The sequence below is a fragment of the Lissotriton helveticus genome, chromosome 5_1, assembly GCF_964261635.1.
Source record: "Lissotriton helveticus chromosome 5_1, aLisHel1.1, whole genome shotgun sequence".
Classification (NCBI taxonomy): Eukaryota; Metazoa; Chordata; class Amphibia; order Caudata; family Salamandridae; genus Lissotriton; species Lissotriton helveticus.
Window position 1 is genome coordinate 2,011,469,422 of NC_136065.1, and position 26,509 is coordinate 2,011,495,930.

A 26,509-nucleotide genomic window follows, 5' to 3' on the forward strand; every position below is an offset into this window, starting at 1 on the left:
CTGTTCAACGTCTACATGGCCCCCCTCGCTCACGTCGCCCGCCAGCACGACCTCAACATCATCTCCTACGCCGACGACACCCAGCTCATCCTCTCCCTCACTAAGGACCCGCACACCGCCAAAATCAACCTCCACGAGGGAATGAAGGCCGTCGACGAATGGATGAGAGACAGCCGACTGAAGCTGAACTCGGACAAGACGGAGGTCCTCATACTCAGATCCACCCCCTCTACCTGGGATGACTCATGGTGGCCCACCACGCTGGGAACAGCACCGACACCCACCGACCAAGCACGCAACCTAGGAATCATCCCCGACTCCTCCCTCTCCATGTAGAAGCAGATCAACGCTGTCTCCTTCTACTGCTACAACACCCTCCGCATGCTCCGCAGGATCTACAAGTAGATCCCCAACGAAACAAGAAGAACGGGACACAGTCCCTCGTCAGCAGCAGGTTGGACTACGGCAACGCACTCTACGCAGGAATCCCGGCCAAGCACCTGCGATGACTGCAACGCATCCAAAACGCCTCCGCACGACTGATCCTCAATGTCCCTCGCCGCAGCCACATCACTCCCCACCTGAGACACCTACAATGGCTCCACGTCAACAAGAGGATCACCTGTCCAACGCATCCAACGAACGACCTCCGGCGGCAGATCCTTCTCCTTCCTCGCCGCCAAAACCTGGAACACCCTCCCTACCCACCTACGGCAGACCCAAGACCTGCTCACCGTCAAAAGACTCCTCAAGACCTGGCTCTTCGAGCAGTAGCGGCACCCCCCCTCAGTGCCTTGAGACCCTCACGGGTAAGTAGCTCGCTCTATAAGTACAATGATTGATTGATTGATTGATTGATTGATAGCCACCATCAGCCTTGGTAATTCACTGTTAGACACCTGCTTTTAATACTGACCCCTTCTTCATTGAAACGATTGACTTTGTATTCAGGTGTGGGGTAACCTGGACTGGTTTTTTAGTCTTACTCCATGGAACAATCTCTGGCTATGAACTGTGGAGAAGGCTTCACAATGTTATTATTGCTGTCATCTTTGGGATGATGGCTGGAGTTTGTATGTCAGAACAGTTGCTGCTGGCATGCCTCGCGAGTGGGGGGCGAGCATGGGTGGAGGGTGGTCACGGGGGGTCATAATAAAAGAAGAAAAACAAACGTATCTGTAGGCCAGGTTCCTGCGCCTTCTCTGCTCCTGCTCTGCTGCGTCTGACAGGAACAGGAACCAGGTAGCCAGGCTCGCTCCCCTAAGCCAATCACAACACTGCTGTGCAGCGTTGTGATTGGTCTGAGCGCCGTGACATGGCGCTCAGCCAGGGGCTGGAGGGGTGGGCATGTTCTCGGAATTTCCGCCACGGTAAAAGGATTAAAGCTCATGTTGATTTTCTTAACCCTTTAAAACATTTATCATCCCTCTTGATAATGATGCAGTTTCTTTTTGTTGACTTTACATAACTTCATACACCCACTTGTTCTCTTGGTTATTTTCCAAGCAGGATACATTCAGAGGGCTTGCCTCCATTTGAGCTAGGGTTTGGAATATACTTGAGCAGTGAATAGGATAATGCATCATGTGCACATTACAGTCTAGATTACCCACCCTTGGTAGAGGCGATGTCTTATGTATGACTCGCCTCTTCACCCAGGGATCCCTAGAGACCTTTTCATATCTTCAAAATGCAAGTTTGCTTGAATCAAGGTTTTATTCGGCGAGTTCCTTATTGATATTACTTCTGCATTCTCTGCTCCTTTAGCAAGAGAAATCAGACAGTTAGTTGTAAGTGGTTTCACTAGAGCTTTCTGGAGGGGGAATTTAATCTTGAGGGATGTTCAACCCTATCCAGTAGCATTTTTCTATGTAGCATTATGGAATTAGATGTCGCCCAATCCTCTTGCCCATATTTAATGCAAGTCTTTCAGAATTAAACATATGAACATGGTAACGACAAAAATTAGGGAAACCTGCTGCTCAATATAGATGAGCCAAAAATCAGTGGTAAAAGCGCAAACCTAAATTAAATTAATTGTCTTTAGATACGGTAAACATTTTGAGCTGCCCAAGGGCACACACAGAACCCCAACCAATGATCCCTTCCCCAACCGGCTAAACGCAATGACAGACTAACAAGCTTTGTTCCTTGGTTCATAGATACAACTTGGGATTATTCAAAGGGATGCTGCCTTAAAGTGCTATGTGCAAGTTGAAATACCTGTCATGTAAAATGTTCCAGAGCTGCAGTGAATTACAGTGCTAAAATCCAGACAATAATTCAACCGCTCCAATTAAAAACAGCTTATTTAATCTTTTAGGAGATGAGTTTCGTACACCAGCTAGGCTGCATGCCTCGCCTCTTCTCTTCACCCTCATACCAGACAAGCCCACCCTTGGCGTGGGCTTTCCCTGGGCAGTGACCGGATGCGCTACCCAAGCAGTGGAAACCCCTGACAGCTATTGTACCTGCTGTGGCAGCTGGGGAAATAATGGATATGGGGACTCAGGTTATAGGAGTCCTCCCATGTTTTAAAGTTCTCTCAGTGTCGCCCCTGCCTGCTCTCTTTGAGTCCTTTACTGCAGGAATGCAGGTGGCTCTTGTCCCTGCCTTTGTTGTGGTCGGAAGAATAGCAGCAGCACTGGGACTGTGGTCATTGAAGTCCTCCCAAGTTCCACACTTCTCTGAGTCTCCGCCGTTGCTCTTTTCTTGGGCCATAATAGAGTTTTTTAATAAGCAACCAGAAATAGAGGTTCTTAAATATCTGCATTTTAATCCGTTGTTTATAGCGGACTACAGCTGGTGCACCCTGTGATTCCTAAGACCGATCATTGCCAATTTCCTCAGTTGTGTGGACACAGACCTGATCTCTAGTATTTGTCCTAAAATGCACTAAAGAATACAACAGAGCCAGGCTTTACTTACACTCCTATTTCACCACCTTAGTGTTGAGTGCAAAACACACATTCATCCAGTGGGCCAAAAGAAGCCTAAAAACGTGAGTGCTTTGTACGGCGGAAAAGGCACTTTCTTTACTGCTTTGCAGGAGGTGCAAAGTGTCTTAAATTGAATGCAAATGAACTTCCCTTTGCCGCTGTCCATGTTTAGATTGTGATCCAAGGCGAGACTCATAAACCATGGTACATTTGCGTCAAGGCCATCTTGTATTATTCTTCATTCATAAGCTTTATACATTTGTCTGGCAGCCGTCATGACAGGCTACCAATATTCACAGTATTTCAAATTCATTGCCTATTTTGTTGGGCAGTTCCTGTCTCTGTAAATCGATTTTTCAATAGATATGCATCCATTCACTCTTCCTCCAGGTTTGTAGATTGGGGTCAGCATTGCTGTCCTAGTGCCTTGCACTGTCCCTAAGCTATAATGTTACTCCCATGTTCTACAGTGTCACCTAATAACACTTTTACTTTATCCCCATTTTTATGTATCGCAACATCATTTAAGGACTCAGTTCAGATGGTTCCACCCAAAACTCCCTGTAGCTGTGCATGTACATATGACCCCAAGCTTGACCACTGAGCATCCTCTTATTGTGTGGAGGAACGTCCCATGTTCAACAAGGCATTGCATACATGTGAGTTTGGTCAGTAAACCCCTTCAATTAGTCATTCTCTGAAGCAGTAAGCCCTGTGCAGGATTTTGAGTTGAATTAGTCAATGAGACGAATTGCACATAGTAACCTACTTTTGATATTTGAGGGCCTTATCCCGTTCCTCATTGTTGAGCTAACCTAGGTACTCCCTATTTTCCTCTAAGGATCCGAAGAACTTCTTCCAGTTCATTTATGATTGTTTTATATCGGTACGCACATCACCAGTATCCAAATTATCTATCAACACTCTTGCCTCTATGGCGGAATTGCCTGGTAATACCTCTGAGTCTTATGTCCTGTTTCATGAGGGCGTGTCTCAGTTGAAGGGGTCTATAGTATTCTTTTGGGCCAGGTCAAATTCCTGCACGGCCACAACGAGTTTCTATCCCTGTAGTAATACATCTGCTTTAAATCTCCCGGTTCAGAAATTCCTTTCAGGTCCCATCTGCTGAAGTGTTTCAGTTCCTTCAACCCTCAATGCCTTCCCATTCCACATTGGCATGTCTGGTTATTCTCCCACTCCATCCTATATCTCTTAACGGTTCACAACAAGTTCTAATAGCGATGGCCCTTGCACTCAGATGAATGATGCCTCTTTGTATACTAACTAAATCTGAGAGAAGCAAGTAATTTGATTCAGTTACTGGCAGTAAGTAATCGTTTAAAATCCAGTTAGTCGTTTTGCATGTTTGATCAGCACTGAAATGTCAAATCCATATTCTGACAGTATGAAACTGCAAGAGGAGAAGGGGAAGAATACAGTATCCTACACTTACACACACTAGGTGTGGAAAGTGTCCATGTATGCTTGGTTTTTAGAAGCAAAACTGCATAATTCCTAGATACACAGGAATTATCAGGGCTGAATGGGAAGTCGATTAGGAGAGCACACCATCAAGAACTGAAATAGGATTCTTGACACAGTTTGGTAGTCTGGTACAGGTCTATCTCTGGTAATTAATAGAGTTGACGCTGAGTGATGGCCTAAAGTCATTGTGCAGAGATCACATTTTTGAGCTGTGTGCCTCTGTAAACCTTAACTGATGCCTTCTTCTTGATTTTGTTTGCCCCAGGTCTGAAGAAATTTGGTGTGACCGGTCTTTGATACCCAAATTCTGAATCTGCTTTTAATTGCGGCCAGCTGAGCCAAAGGGCCAGCTGTGACATGGCCGCCAACAATTTCTCCCATACAGTGCGTTCCCTGAAGGAGAAGGCCACATGCCCCTTGTGCTCAAGATTTTACACTGATCCAGTGACAGCCAAGTGTGGGCACTGCTACTGCAAAGCCTGCATTGATTCAGAATGGACGAGGAACAGGTCAGTTGTCCAGTGCCCTATCTGTGACAAACGCTTCACGAAGAAGTATAGTACTCGGCCCAACCCAGAACTTGCTAACTTGGCTGCTGTTGCCACACAATTTTCATCTGAGAATCCGGACGTTAGTCGCATCTGTGAGGAGCACAAGGGAATCATGAAGCTCTTTTGTCAAACAGAACGAATGCCCATTTGTGTCTCGTGCAAGGAATCCAGTGAACACCAGGATCACCCCACAGTCCCCATTGATGAAGCAGTCCAGGAGTACAAGGTGAGCTAAGGTGGGTCGGAGTCAAAAACTTCTGTGAGGGTGGGCTCCAGACAGACATCTGCAACGTGCTGTTTTTGGTGGAATCAGATATCCAGAACATACTCATGTCTACAAGATCCATTGATTTTCAAACTCTAAGCTGTTCGGCGGTGCAGACCGCATGAGACAAAGTAATCTGGAATTACAGTGTCTGTTGTGGAAGGGTGTGAAGAATGAAGAGAGGGTAAAGGAAATATCTATTTTTTAACTAGGTTATTGCTCTTCTACTATGCCCTCATTTATTTTCCTTCAGCTTGCTAACTCTTGTACCCAATTTTCAGGTCACTTTACTCAAGTCCCCCAAATAATCTTTTCTTCCCCCTCCCCCAACCTAGAGGAGAAATTCTCTTTTGCTGTCTACTGGGCTTTTCCATTTGTACTTTCCCCATTATCTAATTATCACTTTCTCCTCACATTGATGACACCTTCAACCTATACCTCACTTCCTACTGATGTTGCTGTACTTGTCAGTTTCCATTCACATGTCGCCACCATGCTTTTACCGGCATTGTCACTGCTCGCAATGGTGATGTTTCACTTCACTCTCTTCGGACCGAGTTTTTCACTGTTTGTCCACTTATTACGTAGGTCTTCTTAACCTATTCTGCCTGGCAGTACTGCCCATCATCTGGTCGTTTTTATGCACATACATATACTTGGTTCCCTATTTGCCACACGATATACTTCCTTGCATTTTCAGTAGAAGGCTGAGCATCACCTCCTCAAGGAGTTTTTTATGGGTTCTACCAATCACATCTGTTCCTCAATTTTCTTCCCTCTCTTCCTTTTTCATCAAGCACAGTTTTAAAACTTCTCAGGATGCCCTACTCTGCATGCTCTACTTTTCATTGTGATACAACAATGCTGGATGTTTCCTCCTTCTAAAGTCATCCTTGCCTTTTCTCCCCTAATTTCTCCACAGGCTTGCTAAAAATATTCAGGCATGTGATACATGCAGTCCTGATGATGATCCCAATATCTGTTTTTAGGGATCGAAAAGCCGTCGACCACTTATATAGTTACACACATTTTTACCATTGTGCTCTATTCATGTGTCAACTATTTTGGATAACTCAATTATGTATTACCATTGACCTAAAGCACCCTTGCCACGGTTGCCTGAAAAACCTTTTTGTTTATTTGTTTTTGTTTGTTATGTTTTCTTGTGTTGTATACAGGAGTGTATCCCACTGTATTGTTCGTTCTTGAAAAATTCCTTTATACACCACATTGATTAAAATTCCGTGTCCGGCTGGACACCCCTTTTTTTTAATATAGCACATATTGTTGGCTATACTTTATTGAAGTGTTTTTACAAAATGTGTGAAGGAACACTGTTGTTATATAAAGTACTTGTCCGTTTCAGCTACTAAAACTTCCAGAAACCTGTAAAACCTCTCATGTTTTAATTTTCATCGTTTTGCTTTTTCTATTTCTTTTTCATGTAATCTAAACTCTTCTGTCTGTTCCCTCTTTGGTCCCTCTACATACATTCTCACTTTCTTTGATGATCTTACCTCTAACTCAATCTCCTTCTTTCTTCCTGCATTCCATTTGAATGTTGTTCATTTATTTTTCTAACCACGTATAACTAAACACACTTCCTTATGATGTCTATCTCCTCCTTTTCACCCAACATTTCAAACAAATGTACAGTATCTAAACATTTTGCTCATTAGAATATAATCTATTTTTCATTATCTTATTGTGTCATTGGTTACATTTTTGCATTGATCACTATTTACCTTTTGCATGTACAGTGTTTTGGAAGTACTATAAGAAAAATATCCATATAATAAAAATGCCGAAAAACTAAGTGCTAGGATGTGATACTTCATTTGGTCACTATTTTATGAATTAGTTTGAAAAATTAAGCTGAAATACCCCAAAATACTGAACCAGCAATAACTGCAGCTGAAATATAAAGTTTGTTGAATTAGTCATTGACTTGAGAGTTATAAAACTCCTGAAGAAAGTGAAACCCCATAATGTGGAAACCAACTTCGGTGCAACTTTCCAAGTCATAGTCTTATCGAACATCGAGGCACATTCCTTGACTGAAAAATGTGTTGATAATATTGAGGGCTCCACAGAGCGATTTCACAAAGATGTTGTAATTATGTTGTTTTTGTAGGTTGTATGATGGACGGTGGCACGGTGTGGGATTGTAGGTGGTAGGGTTGCTTGTTTGTTGCCAGAATAGGTTCTGATTCTATCTTCTCGGTGAGAAAGTGATTGGTGGTGCCTCATTTGTCATTTGAATGTTAGATTGGTTGGTCTGAGAGGGGATTAGTCTAGTGCTTCACTGCCTTGAAGTGCACTTTACTTCTTTTGCTTGCCTTACTAATATTTTTTATAGAAGGTGGCTATGGCTATGGTTAAGAGGCACGTGAGCGAAGTGTTTTGAGTTAGGTGAGGTAATCAGTGGCTTTGATCCACCTTTTTTTGCCTTTCTTGTAATTTGATATGGTGTTTGTTTTCTGAGAGATCTTGCGAATACCATAATTCCAATAGCTTGGAGGACTTTATTTTGGTGGTGTGGAAAGACCCACATGGTTTTTCATGTCACTGTTTCATACATCTAGAAGTCTGTTGACATCTGATGGGAGTTGATGGGAGTTTTGAGTAAATCCATGGGGAAGACCTTAAAGGAGCCTTAAATTTTGTTTTTCTCTTTCTGGTTGACTTCATTGCATTGAGGTGAGCAGAAGGATTGAGAAAGTATAGGAAGAGGATCTTTCCAGTTCAAAGGTACCGGAGGTATTGCATTGGATCGAGACTAAGGGAGTTCTAATGAAGTTGAGATGATGGAGTGTTTTTATGAGTATGTAAACTGAGCCTTTGATTATCTCTGTGGTTGAAGCGCTGGGGAAACTGAAGTCTGTAAGGAACATAGATTAGACATGCTGCGTTGAGGCATATGTTATGAAGTCCATTGTGGATTTAGGGCAGGGGTCTTTTCTATAATGATAACTACTTCTGATTGACGAAAATAGTCCCAAACTACTAATGACTTTGTCAAGTGTTACAACAGTGATCACATCAGAAACAATCACAATAGTGTCCACACTATGCAGAATTACAAGTAGAGGGCACCCAAATGTATGTCGTAATATTAAGTGAGTCCAAAATATCCAGAATATTGGCTAATACAATATCAGGAATGCACATATAAAGGTAAGTATAGATTTACAATTCTAAACTCTACATGGACATACCTCAAAGATATGTACCTTCAAGATAAATGGAATTATGAACGTAAATGTGTAAATAGAACTAGATTTGCTTTTATATAGTTTATATTGTGATAGTCTACATGCTGCATACAGAATTGTGGCTGGAAAGTATTTAGAATTCTATACTGTAGGTGAACACCACCCAGTCAGTGCATACAATGGGGTTGCTAGTAGCAGTGTCAGGAAAAGCTTTATCATAATGAAGTGCCTCTCCATGTGCACAATAACATAACAGTCACAGAAGTAAGAGCCTATTGGCACAAAGGAAATAACTAAAAGCTGTAAATCCACACACCTCAGTATAAACTATCATTCAAATAGCAGTTTAAATATTGTTTTGGATGTACAGTCTTTTGTTTACAAACCTCAACATATCAGATACTCAGAAAACATAATTTTCTATCAAATATGTAGTTTCCATTTTGGGTTAACACATTCAAAGAAAATCTTGGCTTTTTCTTGCAAAGTGACCTTCTTTAATATGGCTAGAGTAGACCGTCTGAATTAAGTACTCTGCTGGGCTGCACTTCAGGGTGCTATTTCCATGGCATTTCAAGCTCCCAGCAGCTCCAGAGCTACCTATTGGAGACCCCTGATCTAGGGTGATCTGTAGGTCAGTCGGTCTAGGACGGCAGCCGTGGATTTTGATGAGGGAACTGTCAGGTGAGAAGTTGATAGTTTGCAAACGTTGCAGCCCCTGTCAGTCCTCAGCCTGTCTTGTATGTGTGGTCAGTGAACTGAATGCCGTAGTCTCGGGGGATGAGGACGTCTAAGATCTATGTGTACCCGAGGCATGCTTCTCAGATGACAAGGGCATCCTTGCAGTCGAAACTGATAATGTCGCTCCACTCAGAGGAAAAGACCCACCCCCGTAGCACCTTGGTTCAATAAAGCCCTCTATGATTAAAGGAAGAACCTTAGAATCTTGGAGAAACATTGGAGACAATCTCTATCCACCACCAATCTCTCTCTTTTATGTTCAGCAAGATCCAAATACCATAATCACATCTTCCATGAAAAAGCATCACATTTCAGATCCCTCCTCAACTCAGCCAAAAAGAAGACCCAAAAATCTTTTTGATCTCATCAAAAACCCAAACTACTGTCCCCCAACCATCAAGTCAGAGGATTCTACAAAGAAAGCAGCAGAATTTGCTATACTCTCTGATGAAAAGGTCAGATCACTGGTGGATCAGGTCACCCACCCGACCCCCATTGAGGAGCGAAAATCCTTAGTCACTTGGCAGACCTTTGCTGTCATCTCGGAAGATGGCCTTCTAAAAAATGCATCCTCTAAACCAAACCCTCCAACCATTCTTCTGATCCTATCCCTAGTGACATTGCCATTGATTTCTACACCCATACTCTCACTTACTGGACCAGGCTGGTTAATCTCTTCCTCAGTCAAGGTTCCCTCCCTGTTACCCTCAAAACAGGACATGTTACCCCTTTTCTAAAAAAAAAAAAACCTCCGCTGCTGCGAACGACCTCAACAACTTCCGCTCCATCACCAACCTCCCTTTTCTTTAGAAAATCACAGAAAAATGAGTTGCAAAACAACTTTCCCTACATATTACAGTCAATAATCTTCTTGACGTTTTCCAGTCTGTCTTCATGACATGGCTTGGCAGTTCGGGCTGGACTGTTCCCATGAGGCACAGGGTCAAGGCGGATTTGCATATGGCCATGTCTGAACTGGGGTGGTATGGTGAGCAAAACACGATGGATTTAGGCCCAGATCTCTTTACTGGGATGAATGTATGACATTGGTCTGCATTCTGTCCATCAACAGTTGTTTTGCATTTGTCACCCCGAGTGGGACGGGTATGCTCAGACGTGAGTCCCGTGCTCTCCACACCACTGGAGTCAAGCTATCCTGGCTGATGATGGCTGATAGCCAGAAACCGGTCCTAGGATGTTTGATTCCGGTCCAGGGAAGACATGGCTTGGCATTTCGGGCTGGACTGTTCCCATGAGGCACAGGGTCAAGGCTGATTTGCATATGGCCATGTCTGAACTGGGGTGGTGTGGTGAGCAAAAAACAATGGATTTAGGCCCAGATCTATGTACTGGGGTGAATGTATGACATTGTTCTGCATTCTGTCCATCAACAGTTGTTTTGCATTTGTCACCCAGAGTGGGACGGGTATGCTCAGACGTGAGTCCCGTGCTCTCCACACCCCTGGAGTCAAGCTATCCTGGCTGATGACGGCTGATAGCCAGATACCGGTCCTAGGATGCTTGATTCCGGTCCAGGAAAGACATGGCTTGGCAGTTCGGGCAGGACTGTTCCCATGAGGCACAGGGTCAAGGCTGATTTGCATATGGCCATGTCTGAACTGGGGTGGTGTTGTGAGCAAAAAACAATGGATTTAGGCCCAGATCTCTGTACTGGGGTGAATGTATGACATTGTTCTGCATTCTGTCCATCAACAGTTGTTTTGCATTTGTCACCCCGAGTGGGACGGGTATGCTCAGATGTGAGTACCGTGCTCTCCACACCACTGGAGTCAAGCTATCCTGGCTGATGACGGCTGATAGCCAGAAACCGGTCCTAGGATGCTTGACTCCGGTCCAGGGAAGACATGGCTTGGCAGTTCGGGCTGGACTGTTCCCATGAGGCACAGGGCCAAGGCTAATTTGCATATGGCCATGTCTGAACTGGGGTGGTGCTGTGAGCAAAAAACGATTGATTTAGGCCCAGATCTCTGTACTGGGGTGAATGTATGACATTGTTCTGCATTCTGTCCATCAACAGTTGTTTTGCATTTGTCACCCCGAGTGGGACGGGTATGCTCAGACGTGAGTCCCGTGCTCTCCACACCACTGGAGTTAAGCTATCCTGGCTGATGACGGCTGATAGCCAGAAACTGGTCCTAGGATGCTTGATTCCGGTCCAGGGAAGACATGGCTTGGCAGTTCGGGCAGGACTGTTCCCATGAGGCACAGGGTCAAGGCTGATTTGCATATGGCCATGTCTGAACTGGGGTGGTGTGGTGAGCAAAAAACGATGGATTTAGGCCCAGATCTCTGTACTGGGGTGAATGTCTGACAATGTTCTGCATTCTGTTCATCAACTGTTGTTTTTTGCATTTGTCACCCCGAGTGGGATGGGTATGCTCAGAAGTGAGTCCCATGCTCTCCACACCACTGGAGTCAAGCTATCCTGGCTGAAGACGGCTGATAGCCAGAAATCGGTCCTAGGATGCTTGATTCCGGTCCAGGAAAGACATGGCTTGGCAGTTCGGGCTGGACTGTTCCCATGAGGCACAGGGTCATGGCTGATTTGCATATGGCCATGTCTGAACTGGGGTGGTGTGGTGAGCAAAAACGATGGATTTAGGCCCAGATCTCTGTACTGGGGTGAATGTATGACATTGTTCTGCATTCTGTCCATCAACAGTTGTTTTGCATTCATTCAAAATGCAGCCCTGCGTCAAGTGATTGATGATGCGTTGCATATACTCGATACTGGGGAATCGTGTCTTCTGATTCTTCTAGACCTCTCTGCAGCCTTTGACACTGTTAATCATAACACCCTCCTTAACACTCTTCAACAGATAATGGGCTTGGAAGGCACAGTGCTTAAACGGTTTGCCTCATTCCGTTCGGACAGATGTAAAATTATCAAGATAGCGAACAGTCTTTCGTCTCCCTTGGCAGTAGGTCAAGGCGTCCCTCAAGGTTCTATCCTTGCACCCACTTTGTTTAATCTTTATCTGGAACCATTAGGGAACCTCCTAAGTAAATCTGGGATCCACTACCATCTCTATGCGGATGACACTCAAATCAACCTCAAGGTGTCTTCCGCACACAATCTCTCACTACTCAACTCTACTCGCAACTGTATTCACAACTGGATGTTAGCTCAACCAACTCATTTTAAATCCCTCCAAAATGTAATTCCTCCTACTATCTACCTCTCTCTCCCCTCCTCCTGTTCAGTCTTGGATGGATCAGCTGAATTTACTCAACAACAAACCCATCATTATCGACAGCGCTATATCCCTAGGTGTCATACTTGACAAAAGACTCAACCTAATCTCCCACATCAACTCTATTGCTAAGAATGCATGTTCCCAGCTGTGCCTTCTCTGGAGGATTTGTCAGTTCTTCCCGGAGCAAGACCTAAAAACCTTGCTCCAATCACTGGTTCTCACTAGACTGGATTATTGCAATTCTCTTTTGACTGGCCTACCCAACTCCCACACCTCTCCCCTCTCAAATCCATCCTCCATGCAGCAGCTCGCTTTTTTTCGGGTTCAAATGAAGTGACCACATCACTCCTATCCTGTCTTCTCTTCGATGGCTTCCCATCGAGGCAAGATCTATTTACAAAACTGCCTGCATCACCCAGAAAGCCTTGCACACTTCCTCCCCTGGTTACCTGGCGAAAAAACTGAAAATGTCTGGAGGCTCTAGACCTTCACGGAATGCGGAAAAGTTTCTGATTGAGACCCCCTCCTTCAAAAGGGAAAGAGCGATGGCTCAATCCTTCTCAGGCAATGCGGTGAGAATCTGGAACTCGCTTCCTCCATTCCTCCGTGCCACCTCCTCTACCCGGATCTTCAAAGCCGACCTCAAATCTCTTCTCTCCCAAAGACACTTTCTGAACTAATACTTTCATTATCAGGCCCCTCATGGAAGTTCGTTCATCATTGTACATTTTTAATATTTTCTTCACCCTAGCTTGCTGTGTTTAATATTGTGTTTTTGCCTTCTATGGTTTTTACCCTACCTTTTTTAGTCTCTTGTTTATTTTTGTATCGTTCTACTTTGTAATATTTTCCTCATGTACCGTATATGGTTATAATAATAATATAATAATAATAATATTAATCAACATTTGTAAAGCGCGAACAATCACCCGGAAGGGTCTCTAGGCGCTGGGGGCCGTCGGGAAGATTAAGCAAGCTATTGCCCAGAGTCACATGGTGCTGGGCTAATCTGCCGCCGGGGATCGAACCTTGATCCCCAGATTCCAGCGGCAGTCGCCCTGGCCGCGGCGCCACACCTCTCCCTGGTTCTATTGTACGGCGCTCTGACACCTTCGGGTAAAGTCCGCACTTTATAAAAATGCATTAAATAAATAAATGATTAAAATCCAGTTGTGTGATGTCATCAGTGTGGAGTGTACTTTGATCAGGAGGAGGGTATGCTGTTTTAGTGGGAGGTTTTGGGTTTGTGCCATATGAGTGTCTGTGTGTTGTCTAGGTCTGAGTATTGGGATGGGTTGTATGGTTTGCAAGGCATTTGATGTAGGTGGTTTACCTGTAGACTGGAAGACTCCTGTAGGAGCTGATTGAAGAAGTGGAAGGGGCAGGACATTTCAGGCGACAACCTAATGATGATACTTCTTATTGCGGTAGATCCTGCTAAATGCCTTGATGTCACTGCTAGTTGAGATGGCTACTGTACAATAGGGTCCAGTTTTTAATGCTGGTTTTGGCAGGACACCATTAACGTCTCTTGCTGTAGAGTTGAAACGGCAATGTGGCCATCTCATATCTTGCAAGATGGATACTGGGAAATGCTGTCTGCTTTCCTTCCTTCTAAAGATGTTTTTGGCAGGACTTGAGAAAGTATAGGAAGAGGATCTTTCCAGTTCAAAGGTACCGGAGGTATTGCATTGGATCGAGACTAAGGGAGTTCTAATGAAGTTGAGATGATGGAGTGTTTTTATGAGTATGTAAACTGAGCCTTTGATTATCTCTGTGGTTGAAGCGCTGGGGAAACTGAAGTCTGTAAGGAACATAGATTAGACATGCTGCGTTGAGGCATATGTTATGAAGTCCATTGTGGATTTAGGGCAGGGGTCTTTTCTATAATGATAACTACTTCTGATTGACGAAAATAGTCCCAAACTACTAATGACTTTGTCAAGTGTTACAACAGTGATCACATCAGAAACAATCACAATAGTGTCCACACTATGCAGAATTACAAGTAGAGGGCACCCAAATGTATGTCGTAATATTAAGTGAGTCCAAAATATCCAGAATATTGGCTAATACAATATCAGGAATGCACATATAAAGGTAAGTATAGATTTACAATTCTAAACTCTACATGGACATACCTCAAAGATATGTACCTTCAAGATAAATGGAATTATGAACGTAAATGTGTAAATAGAACTAGATTTGCTTTTATATAGTTTATATCGTGATAGTCTACATGCTGCATACAGAATTGTGGCTGGAAAGTATTTAGAATTCTATACTGTAGGTGAACACCACCCAGTCAGTGCATACAATGGGGTTGCTAGTAGCAGTGTCAGGAAAAGCTTTATCATAATGAAGTGCCTCTCCATGTGCACAATAACATAACAGTCACAGAAGTAAGAGCCTATTGGCACAAAGGAAATAACTAAAAGCTGTAAATACACACACCTCAGTATAAACTATCATTCAAATAGCAGTTTAAATATTGTTTTGGATGTACAGTCTTTTGTTTACAAACCTCAACATATCAGATACTCAGAAAACATAATTTTCTATCAAATATGTAGTTTCCATTTTGGGTTAACACATTCAAAGAAAATCTTGGCTTTTTCTTGCAAAGTGACCTTCTTTAATATGGCTAGAGTAGACCGTCTGAATTAAGTACTCTGCTGGGCTGCACTTCAGGGTGCTATTTCCATGGCATTTCAAGCTCCCAGCAGCTCCAGAGCTACCTATTGGAGACCCCTGATCTAGGGTGATCTGTAGGTCAGTCGGTCTAGGACGGCAGCCGTGGATTTTGATGAGGGAACTGTCAGGTGAGAAGTTGATAGTTTGCAAACGTTGCAGCCCCTGTCAGTCCTCAGCCTGTCTTGTATGTGTGGTCAGTGAACTGAATGCCGTAGTCTCGGGGGATGAGGACGTCTAAGATCTATGTGTACCCGAGGCATGCTTCTCAGATGACAAGGGCATCCTTGCAGTCGAAACTGATAATGTCGCTCCACTCAGAGGAAAAGACCCACCCCCGTAGCACCTTGGTTCAATAAAGCCCTCTATGATTAAAGGAAGAACCTTAGAATCTTGGAGAAACATTGGAGACAATCTCTATCCACCACCAATCTCTCTCTTTTATGTTCAGCAAGATCCAAATACCATAATCACATCTTCCATGAAAAAGCATCACATTTCAGATCCCTCCTCAACTCAGCCAAAAAGAAGACCCAAAAATCTTTTTGATCTCATCAAAAACCCAAACTACTGTCCCCCAACCATCAAGTCAGAGGATTCTACAAAGAAAGCAGCAGAATTTGCTATACTCTCTGATGAAAAGGTCAGATCACTGGTGGATCAGGTCACCCACCCGACCCCCATTGAGGAGCGAAAATCCTTAGTCACTTGGCAGACCTTTGCTGTCATCTCGGAAGATGGCCTTCTAAAAAATGCATCCTCTAAACCAAACCCTCCAACCATTCTTCTGATCCTATCCCTAGTGACATTGCCATTGATTTCTACACCCATACTCTCACTTACTGGACCAGGCTGGTTAATCTCTTCCTCAGTCAAGGTTCCCTCCCTGTTACCCTCAAAACAGGACATGTTACCCCTTTTCTAAAAAAAAAAAAACCTCCGCTGCTGCGAACGACCTCAACAACTTCCGCTCCATCACCAACCTCCCTTTTCTTTAGAAAATCACAGAAAAATGAGTTGCAAAACAACTTTCGATACATATTACAGTCAATAATCTTCTTGACGTTTTCCAGTCTGTCTTCATGACATGGCTTGGCAGTTCGGGCTGGACTGTTCCCATGAGGCACAGGGTCAAGGCGGATTTGCATATGGCCATGTCTGAACTGGGGTGGTATGGTGAGCAAAACACGATGGATTTAGGCCCAGATCTCTTTACTGGGATGAATGTACGACATTGGTCTGCATTCTGTCCATCAACAGTTGTTTTGCATTTGTCACCCCGAGTGGGACGGGTATGCTCAGACGTGAGTCCCGTGCTCTCCACACCACTGGAGTCAAGCTATCCTGGCTGATGATGGCTGATAGCCAGAAACCGGTCCTAGGATGTTTGATTCCGGTCCAGGGAAGACATGGCTTGGCATTTCGGGCTGGACTGTTCCCATGAGGCACAGGGTCAAGGCTGATTTGCATATGGCCATGTCTGAACTGGGGTGGTGTGGTGAGCAAAAAACAATGGATTTAGGCCCAGATCTATGTACTGGGGTGAATGTATGACATTGTTCTGCATTCTGTCCATCAACAGTTGTTTTGCATTTGTCACCCAGAGTGGGACGGGTATGCTCAGACGTGAGTCCCGTGCTCTCCACACCCCTGGAGTCAAGCTATCCTGGCTGATGACGGCTGATAGCCAGATACCGGTCCTAGGATGCTTGATTCCGGTCCAGGAAAGACATGGCTTGGCAGTTCGGGCAGGACTGTTCCCATGAGGCACAGGGTCAAGGCTGATTTGCATATGGCCATGTCTGAACTGGGGTGGTGTTGTGAGCAAAAAACAATGGATTTAGGCCCAGATCTCTGTACTGGGGTGAATGTATGACATTGTTCTGCATTCTGTCCATCAACAGTTGTTTTGCATTTGTCACCCCGAGTGGGACGGGTACGCTCAGATGTGAGTACCGTGCTCTCCACACCACTGGAGTCAAGCTATCCTGGCTGATGACGGCTGATAGCCAGAAACCGGTCCTAGGATGCTTGACTCCGGTCCAGGGAAGACATGGCTTGGCAGTTCGGGCTGGACTGTTCCCATGAGGGACAGGGCCAAGGCTAATTTGCATATGGCCATGTCTGAACTGGGGTGGTGCTGTGAGCAAAAAACGATTGATTTAGGCCCAGATCTCTGTACTGGGGTGAATGTATGACATTGTTCTGCATTCTGTCCATCAACAGTTGTTTTGCATTTGTCACCCCGAGTGGGACGGGTATGCTCAGACGTGAGTCCCGTGCTCTCCACACCACTGGAGTTAAGCTATCCTGGCTGATGACGGCTGATAGCCAGAAACTGGTCCTAGGATGCTTGATTCCGGTCCAGGGAAGACATGGCTTGGCAGTTCGGGCAGGACTGTTCCCATGAGGCACAGGGTCAAGGCTGATTTGCATATGGCCATGTCTGAACTGGGGTGGTGTGGTGAGCAAAAAACGATGGATTTAGGCCCAGATCTCTGTACTGGGGTGAATGTATGACATTGTTCTGCATTCTGTCCATCAACAGTTGTTTTGCATTTGTCACCCCGAGTGGGACGGGTATGCTCAGATGTGAGTACCGTGCTCTCCACACCACTGGAGTCAAGCTATCCTGGCTGATGACGGCTGATAGCCAGAAACCGGTCCTAGGATGCTTGACTCCGGTCCAGGGAAGACATGGCTTGGCAGTTCGGGCTGGACTGTTCCCATGAGGCACAGGGCCAAGGCTAATTTGCATATGGCCATGTCTGAACTGGGGTGGTGCTGTGAGCAAAAAACGATTGATTTAGGCCCAGATCTCTGTACTGGGGTGAATGTATGACATTGTTCTGCATTCTGTCCATCAACAGTTGTTTTGCATTTGTCACCCCGAGTGGGACGGGTATGCTCAGACGTGAGTCCCGTGCTCTCCACACCACTGGAGTTAAGCTATCCTGGCTGATGACGGCTGATAGCCAGAAAATGGTCCTAGGATGCTTGATTCCGGTCCAGGGAAGACATGGCTTGGCAGTTCGGGCAGGACTGTTCCCATGAGGCACAGGGTCAAGGCTGATTTGCATATGGCCATGTCTGAACTGGGGTGGTGTGGTGAGCAAAAAACGATGGATTTAGGCCCAGATCTCTGTACTGGGGTGAATGTCTGACAATGTTCTGCATTCTGTTCATCAACTGTTGTTTTTTGCATTCATTCAAAATGCAGCCCTGCGTCAAGTGATTGATGATGCGTTGCATATACTCGATACTGGGGAATCGTGTCTTCTGATTCTTCTAGACCTCTCTGCAGCCTTTGACACTGTTAATCATAACACCCTCCTTAACACTCTTCAACAGATAATGGGCTTGGAAGGCACAGTGCTTAAACGGTTTGCCTCATTCCGTTCGGACAGATGTAAAATTATCAAGATAGCGAACAGTCTTTCGTCTCCCTTGGCAGTAGGTCAAGGCGTCCCTCAAGGTTCTATCCTTGCACCCACTTTGTTTAATCTTTATCTGGAACCATTAGGGAACCTCCTAAGTAAATCTGGGATCCACTACCATCTCTATGCGGATGACACTCAAATCAACCTCAAGGTGTCTTCCGCACACAATCTCTCACTACTCAACTCTACTCGCAACTGTATTCACAACTGGATGTTAGCTCAACCAACTCATTTTAAATCCCTCCAAAATGTAATTCCTCCTACTATCTACCTCTCTCTCCCCTCCTCCTGTTCAGTCTTGGATGGATCAGCTGAATTTACTCAACAACAAACCCATCATTATCGACAGCGCTATATCCCTAGGTGTCATACTTGACAAAAGACTCAACCTAATCTCCCACATCAACTCTATTGCTAAGAATGCATGTTCCCAGCTGTGCCTTCTCTGGAGGATTTGTCAGTTCTTCCCGGAGCAAGACCTAAAAACCTTGCTCCAATCACTGGTTCTCACTAGACTGGATTATTGCAATTCTCTTTTGACTGGCCTACCCAACTCCCACACCTCTCCCCTCTCAAATCCATCCTCCATGCAGCAGCTCGCTTTTTTTCGGGTTCAAATGAAGTGACCACATCACTCCTATCCTGTCTTCTCTTCGATGGCTTCCCATCGAGGCAAGATCTATTTACAAAACTGCCTGCATCACCCAGAAAGCCTTGCACACTTCCTCCCCTGGTTACCTGGCGAAAAAACTGAAAATGTCTGGAGGCTCTAGACCTTCACGGAATGCGGAAAAGTTTCTGATTGAGACCCCCTCCTTCAAAAGGGAAAGAGCGATGGCTCAATCCTTCTCAGGCAATGCGGTGAGAATCTGGAACTCGCTTCCTCCATTCCTCCGTGCCACCTCCTCTACCCGGATCTTCAAAGCCGACCTCAAATCTCTTCTCTCCCAAAGACACTTTCTGAACTAATACTTTCATTATCAGGCCCCTCATGGAAGTTCGTTCATCATTGTACATTTTTAATATTTTCTTCACCCTAGCTTGCTGTGTTTAATATTGTGTTTTTGCCTTCTATGGTTTTTACCCTACCTTTTTTAGTCTCTTGTTTATTTTTGTATCGTTCTACTTTGTAATATTTTCCTCATGTACCGTATATGGTTATAATAATAATATAATAATAATAATATTAATCAACATTTGTAAAGCGCGAACAATCACCCGGAAGGGTCTCTAGGCGCTGGGGGCCGTCGGGAAGATTAAGCAAGCTATTGCCCAGAGTCACATGGTGCTGGGCTAATCTGCCGCCGGGGATCGAACCTTGATCCCCAGATTCCAGCGGCAGTCGCCCTGGCCGCGGCGCCACACCTCTCCCTGGTTCTATTGTACGGCGCTCTGACACCTTCGGGTAAAGTCCGCACTTTATAAAAATGCATTAAATAAATAAATGATTAAAATCCAGTTGTGTGATGTCATCAGTGTGGAGTGTACTTTGATCAGGAGGAGGGTATGCTGTTTTAGTGGGAGGTTTTGGGTTTGTGCCATATGAGTGTCTGTGTGTTGTCTAGGTCTGAGTATTGGGATGGGTTGTATGGTTTGCAAGGCATTTGATGTAGGTGGTTTACCTGTAGACTGGAAGACTCCTGTAGGAGCTGATTGAAGAAGTGGAAGGGGCAGGACATTTCAGGCGACAACCTAATGATGATACTTCTTATTGCGGTAGATCCTGCTAAATGCCTTGATGTCACTGCTAGTTGAGATGGCTACTGTACAATAGGGTCCAGTTTTTAATGCTGGTTTTGGCAGGACACCATTAACGTCTCTTGCTGTAAAGTTGAAACGGCAATGTGGCCATCTCATATCTTGCAAGATGGATACTGGGAAATGCTGTCTGCTTTCCTTCCTTCTAAAGATGTTTTTGGCAGGACATTGGTGATGACACTTCTTGAAGATGACCGTTTGGAAATGTGGTGGCCACTTTCATTTGAGAAGAGTCCTGGGAAATGGGGCACCCTTGTCTGGCTTCTTATTTTTCAAGGTCATTTTGGTGGGAAGTCCTGATGCCATGTCCTGCTGATTTGCATGCTGTAAAATGAGGTCTGCTTGTTTAGTTTGTTGTTTGTATATCTTTTTGTCAAGAAGTCAATAATGTCTCTTCCTGTTTAGATGGATGCTGGGAAATGTGCAGTAATGTTAATGAGTGTTTTAGTGTGCTTGGGGGAATAGTGTGATGGCTTTTGAGAAAGAAGTGAGTTGTTCACAAATATCCCAAAGCACTAAATTGCCAAGCAATTGATAAACACTTGGCTATACAAATATTTATTTATACATTCCTTTGTGCACTGCAGACAGAACAATAGAATGCCTGTTTTAATTTACATCAAATTAAATGGAAGAAAACCAATGTAATAAGTATAAAAAAATAACTGAGTAATGTTTAGATGAGTCTAACCATATTTGATAAAATCAGGATAATTAGTTTAAATGGCTTCCAAAGACGAAAGTTTAGTTTTTTTTAATGAAAAATCATAAGAGATTCCTACTGTTGATGTTTCCCTGGGGCGAGTTCCAAATAGGCCTTGAGTTGCAGCTCCTGAAAAGCATTGTGTGGTTGCCCTTTGAATATAACATTTCCTGCTTTCAATTCTAAGAATTTGTAGGCTTCTCAAGTTAAGTCTCCTGGCAGATAGGGGGCGTGGCTTGGAGCTCGGAAAGATGGCCGCACAGTAGTGTAGCTCTGCCAGCCACCGTTAACCATCCTGCATTTATCCTGTGCACAGCCTGGTAATTTTGGCGGTCTGATCAGTTGATTGTACTCCTGACCCCCGGCGCTAGCTGTACAAGCTTGATAGCGCCGGATCCGAGCTGGAACGCCCGATCGTGGAAGACCACGTGGCTGCCGGAGCTTGCGGGTAATGGTGTCCCGAGTCTGACCGGTGACGGAATGCGAGCTGCGGGGAAGCCTCACCGGACCACGAAACGACCTGCCTAGCTGCCGGTGGACTGCAGACGTTGCGGTGAAGCCCCGCCGAGTTACAGGTGCTGAGGGGAGCGCAGGGCTGCGGACTGGGAGCAGAGGCTGTTGGGTGTGACGGGGTGAGTCGGGGAGCAGCTCTACGCAAGGATCCGGCATCGGCAGACAAGACAGGCCGCAGTGGGACATCGCCCCGGGGGGGCTTGCTATATCTCGCCTCTCGCAGCTCTCCCCCTGCCCCCTATCCTCCGGCTTGCTTACCGCCGCCCGACAATGTTGCTGCTGTCCGGTAGTGCGGGGATCTGGAGTCCACTCCGGGGTCCTGACATTCCTGCCGATAACGACACAGCGTGAGGTTAATGGCGGCCTGGGTCTGACTTGCGGCGGACTGCGGGCTGCAAGAAGCCCTCCCTGGATCAAGAGACGACGTGTCATGAAGCCTGCGGACTGTAGCCGTCGCTGAGAAGTCTTGCTGAGGTGCGGCTGCTGAGTGGGTGCATAGCCGCGGACCGGGGGTGAGGGCTGTAGGGGGTGCCGGGGTGGCTCAGGGGAACGGCCCTACGCAAGCTCCTGGCGCCAGACGACGTGACAGGCCGCAGTGCGGATTCGCGCCGGGAGGGCTTGCTGCATTTCACCTCCCGCAGTTTCATCTCCCCCTCCCCCCTGCCCCCCCTGGTCCTCCATCTTGCCTTTGGCTGCCCCAACGCTGCTCTTGCTGCCTGTTGCTGCTGGGATTCCGGAGCTCAGTTCGGTGCACTGACCGCCCTGTGGACGGCCGCACAGTGCCAGTGACTGCAAAGCGCACACGTGGGCTCCCATAGCCCCTGGCCGCGCGGAGCTAGAGGACTGCGCCGGATACCTATTGCCGACATTCTACTGCATAACGCGCAAAGTGGTGGCACCGAATAGTTTAAACAGTCCGTGGGCATTGGAAGCCATCGACCTCTACGAACTTGGCGCCCAATCAAGGCGGGTCCAGTCTGCGAGAGGTTTTGCAGGAGCGGGCCGCACGAGCGTGGTGGGGAGCGCAGCGCCACGGGGTCAGCACCCGTACCGCAGCACAATGGGGAAGCCGGACAAAAACCAACCCCGACTGACTTTTGAGTTGCGCAAGAGGAATAAGCCGGGACAAAACACTGCCTCTGACACTGAGCTAGATACGCCGACCCCTTCCTCCACGGCGATTGAAAAGATGCTGATCGCCATTCAAGCAAGCCTTCAGGGTATAGACGGGAAGATAGAAGCGCTAAACGGCAGGATGGATCAACTTTCGAGCAAACTGGATAAACATGCGGCGCGCATCGGAGAGGCTGAGCAGCGCATTACGGACGCAGAAGATGGCCTTCAGCAAGTGGCGGGAAAAACGTCCGACCTCACGAAACTGCTGTCAGTAATTCAGGCAAAAAATGAGGACATTGAAGCGCGCTCGCGCCAGAACAATATACGTATTTTAGGGCTGCCGGAATCAACAAATGTGGGGCGATGGAAGATTACGTGGAGGCGATGCTCCAGGAAATATGTGGCAAAGATGAACTCTCTCCTCTATTTGCAATTGAAAGGGCGCATAGATCTCTGGCGACGCGCCCACCGCCAGGAACCCGTCCAAGACCTATAATTGCTTGCCTGCTCAATTTCGCATCACCAGACTAAAGGGCGCGAATAACTATCAAGGCAACGCATTGTCGTTTTATCCTGACTTTACTGCAACTGTCCAAGCGGCCTGTAAAGAATTCCAGTCTGTCAAGAAACTACTACAGAAGGAACAGATTTCGCACGCAATGTTATATCCTGCACGCTTGCGAATTGGCACCATGGAGAACGGAAAGATCTTCACAAACCCCAAGCACGCAATGGAACATGCGAAGGACCTGCGGCGCCAGAGACAACACCCGTCTGGCTCCCCGACGTCAGATATTGATGAGTGAGTTGTGCATAGAGTCCATGTGAGTGGACGGCGACACATACACAACTGATGTCCAGACAACGGAGGCCAGGAGTTACCGCTGTGAGAACAACCTCTTGGTAATGTAGAACACTGTTTCCTGCACTATTCTACACTATTAGCTACGACTTCCCAGACAGGCCAGGCTGGGGCGAGACTCTGTTATACCGGTGGCTCCACTCCCTAGGATATCCGGGAGTGGGTGTTGCCGCTGCAGCCCCCGATGGGACTATTGTTCACTTATGTTGGGGTTCTTGGGAATGTTGAAAATGGGTCATGTCTTTGGCAGGTTGGGAATGCCAAAGTGGGCGGAGGGAGGGGGGATTCGAGTTTTTTAGTTTATGCCAGGGGTCCTCGACACTGTGATTATTGCACTGTATTACTGAAGCTGTTGGTCGCAATCTTATACTGGTGTGACAGGAGATGTTGCGAGGCACTACCACACGTCACATGACAGGGAACACTTATAACTGTGTCACGTGGAACGTCAGAGGGCTCAACACACCGAAAAAAGTCAGGCAAGTCCTGGCGCAACTAGACAGACACAATATCAAACTTGCACTATTGCAGGAAACACACCTAACTAAAGTGACGGAGGATAGCGTGGCTAGACGATGGGCGTCATACCGACTAGCGTCCTCGTACTCCTCCTATGCCAGGGGGTTCTAATACTCATAAAACCCGGGGTGAGCTTTACTGAGCTCCAAACCTGCACGGATCAGGATGGCCGCTGGGCAATGGTGCTGGGGAAATTAGATAATGTCCTAATAACCATTGTCAATGTATACGGTCCGGTGGTGGATGATGCAGCATCCTACCATAATATGTTCTGGGACTTACGCGACTGGCCCGACACTGAGCTATTAATAGGGGGTGATCTTAACACCTATCTAGATCCCGCACTGGATAAATCTAACACACCGAGCGCTCGGATGGTGAAGGTTGCCAAATGTGTGAGAGATAGTATGCTAGAGTTTGGATTGGTGGATGTGTGGCGGCAAAGGAACAGAGACGCAAAGACGGGGACGCATGTTACACCTGCGACTAATGGATGGTCTAGACTGGATTACTGGCTGCTCAACGGGGGGCGTATGAATGGGTCAAGGATGTCCGTAACCTCCCCAGGACATTGTCGGACCACAATCCGGTGTTCATGTTACTATGCATCCCTCACAAGCCCTTCACAAGGCGCTTCCGGGCTGAGTCACTTCTTGACCCGGTATATGCGGACACCATAAAATCTGCCAGTATCCGATACTTTGAGGATAACATGGGATCGGTGGACAGCCAGGGGACACTGTGGGAGGCCTTCAAAGGTACCATCCGAGGCATATGCATTTGCACATCGGCAGGGATACTGCGGGACATAAGGGGCAGGCTAACTACTATTGACAGGCAACTTCGGGAGTTAGAAACACAGTACGACACTTCCCCATCGAAATCCACTCTAGCTAGCAGACATGAACTCATAGACGACTACAACACACTTGCGGAGACGGAGGTAAAATATCTTTCCAAGCGTCACGTGGCCAGGCGGTACGGTGAGGGAGGACATCCAGGGAGGACATTGGCTGGGCGCCTACAGCATAGAGCTAATTATCTTCCAGTAGAGCGCATAATAGACAAGGATGGGAACACCCACTGTTCCGCGCCTGCTATAGTGGAGCAATCACGCCGATTCTACACCACGCTATATACATCTAAGGCAGGGATGGACGAGCAGGCCATGCACGAATATCTAGATGACGTGGCCTGCACATGGCTGTCGGATGTCCACCGCAAATACCTTAGCCTCCCAATAGATGTTGAGGATGTGACGGATGCTATTAAATCGCTCCCAAATAGCAAAGCACTTGGCCCTGATGGGCTAACTGCCGAATTTTACAAAGTGCATGCGGACATATTAGCCCCTCATTTACTGGAAGTATATGCGGAAGCATATGAGCGTGGTAGACTCCCTCCTTCCCTCCGGCAGGCACTGATCATTACCCTCTTAAAAAAAGATAAAGCCCCTGAACATTGTGAATCTTACCGCCCTTTGTCTCTCATTAACTTAGATGCAAAGATACTGGCCAAAATACTCGGCCAGAAACTGCAGCCGCTTATGCCGCTGTTGGTGTTGCCTGACCAAGCTGGGTTTATACCCGACCGGTCTACCTCCCTCAATTTACGCACAATCTTCGCCATGCTGCATGTTTTGAACCCAGATCTGCCTGCTGTTGCTGTTCTCCTAGATTCCGCAAAGGCGTTTGATTCAATTGAGTGGAGGTACATGCTGTACGTTCTGAGTAGAATGGGGTGCCCCCCAATTTTTACATGTTGGATCCAGATACTGTACACTGATCCATCGGCGAGAGTTAGGGTGGGGGGTGACACGTCTGACCCGTTTGAGATAAATCGCGGCACACGCCAGGGATGCCCTCTATCCCCACTCATTTTTGCCATCGTGCTGGAACCATTAGCTTGTAAGATAAGGCAAATACACAGGGAGGCGGCTCTCAATTTCCACAACCGGCCCGTGGGGATTTCAATGTACGTGGACGACATGGTCCTTTACGTCCGCGACCCCAATCTGTACTTATCTCCCATCCTTCGGGAGTATGTGAAATGCGGCCTGCTTTCCTGTCTCTACATCAACTGGGACAAATCTGTAATCAGTCCCCTGACGGCAGCCACTACCCCTCCCACAGTTGAATACCCACTGGCTGGTCTGCGGACCCTGTTAAGTACCTTGGTGTATGGATCCATAGGGACCCGAGGACAGTCAATGGAGAGATTTACGGGGTGGCATACACGTCGCTAGTCGAGCAAATTGACAAATGGGTGTGCCTCCCGCTGTCACTGGCAGACCTCATCGCCATCATAAAGATGGTGGTGCTGCCTAAGTTTTTATATTTGTTCTGTACCGGTCCCGCCTACGAATGTTTTTTTTTAAAACTCTGCAAACTCAGCTGCTGAGACTTGTCTGGGGCGCAAAGCAACCAAGGATCAGTTGGCGGACACTGACACTCACATTTGTAAAAGGCGGGTTCAATGCGCCAGACCTCTATG

General features: G+C 46.3%; 1 protein-coding gene across 3 annotated transcripts in view; it reads left to right on the forward strand.

Annotated features, from left to right (window-relative positions):
* Positions 1-26,509, forward strand: part of LOC144756180 (E3 ubiquitin-protein ligase TRIM39-like) — a 472,432-nt gene that overhangs the window by 99,150 nt on the left and 346,773 nt on the right. For 2 of the 3 annotated variants that reach the window (XM_078645771.1, XM_078645770.1), the window contains one exon: positions 4,690-5,201. The exons of the other annotated variant lie outside the window; for it this stretch is intronic. In XM_078645771.1, the coding sequence (XP_078501897.1) occupies positions 4,782-5,201 (420 nt within the window). In that variant the 5' untranslated portion in view covers positions 4,690-4,781. The remainder of the gene's footprint in view (positions 1-4,689; positions 5,202-26,509) is intronic. 3 annotated transcript variants of the gene reach the window in all.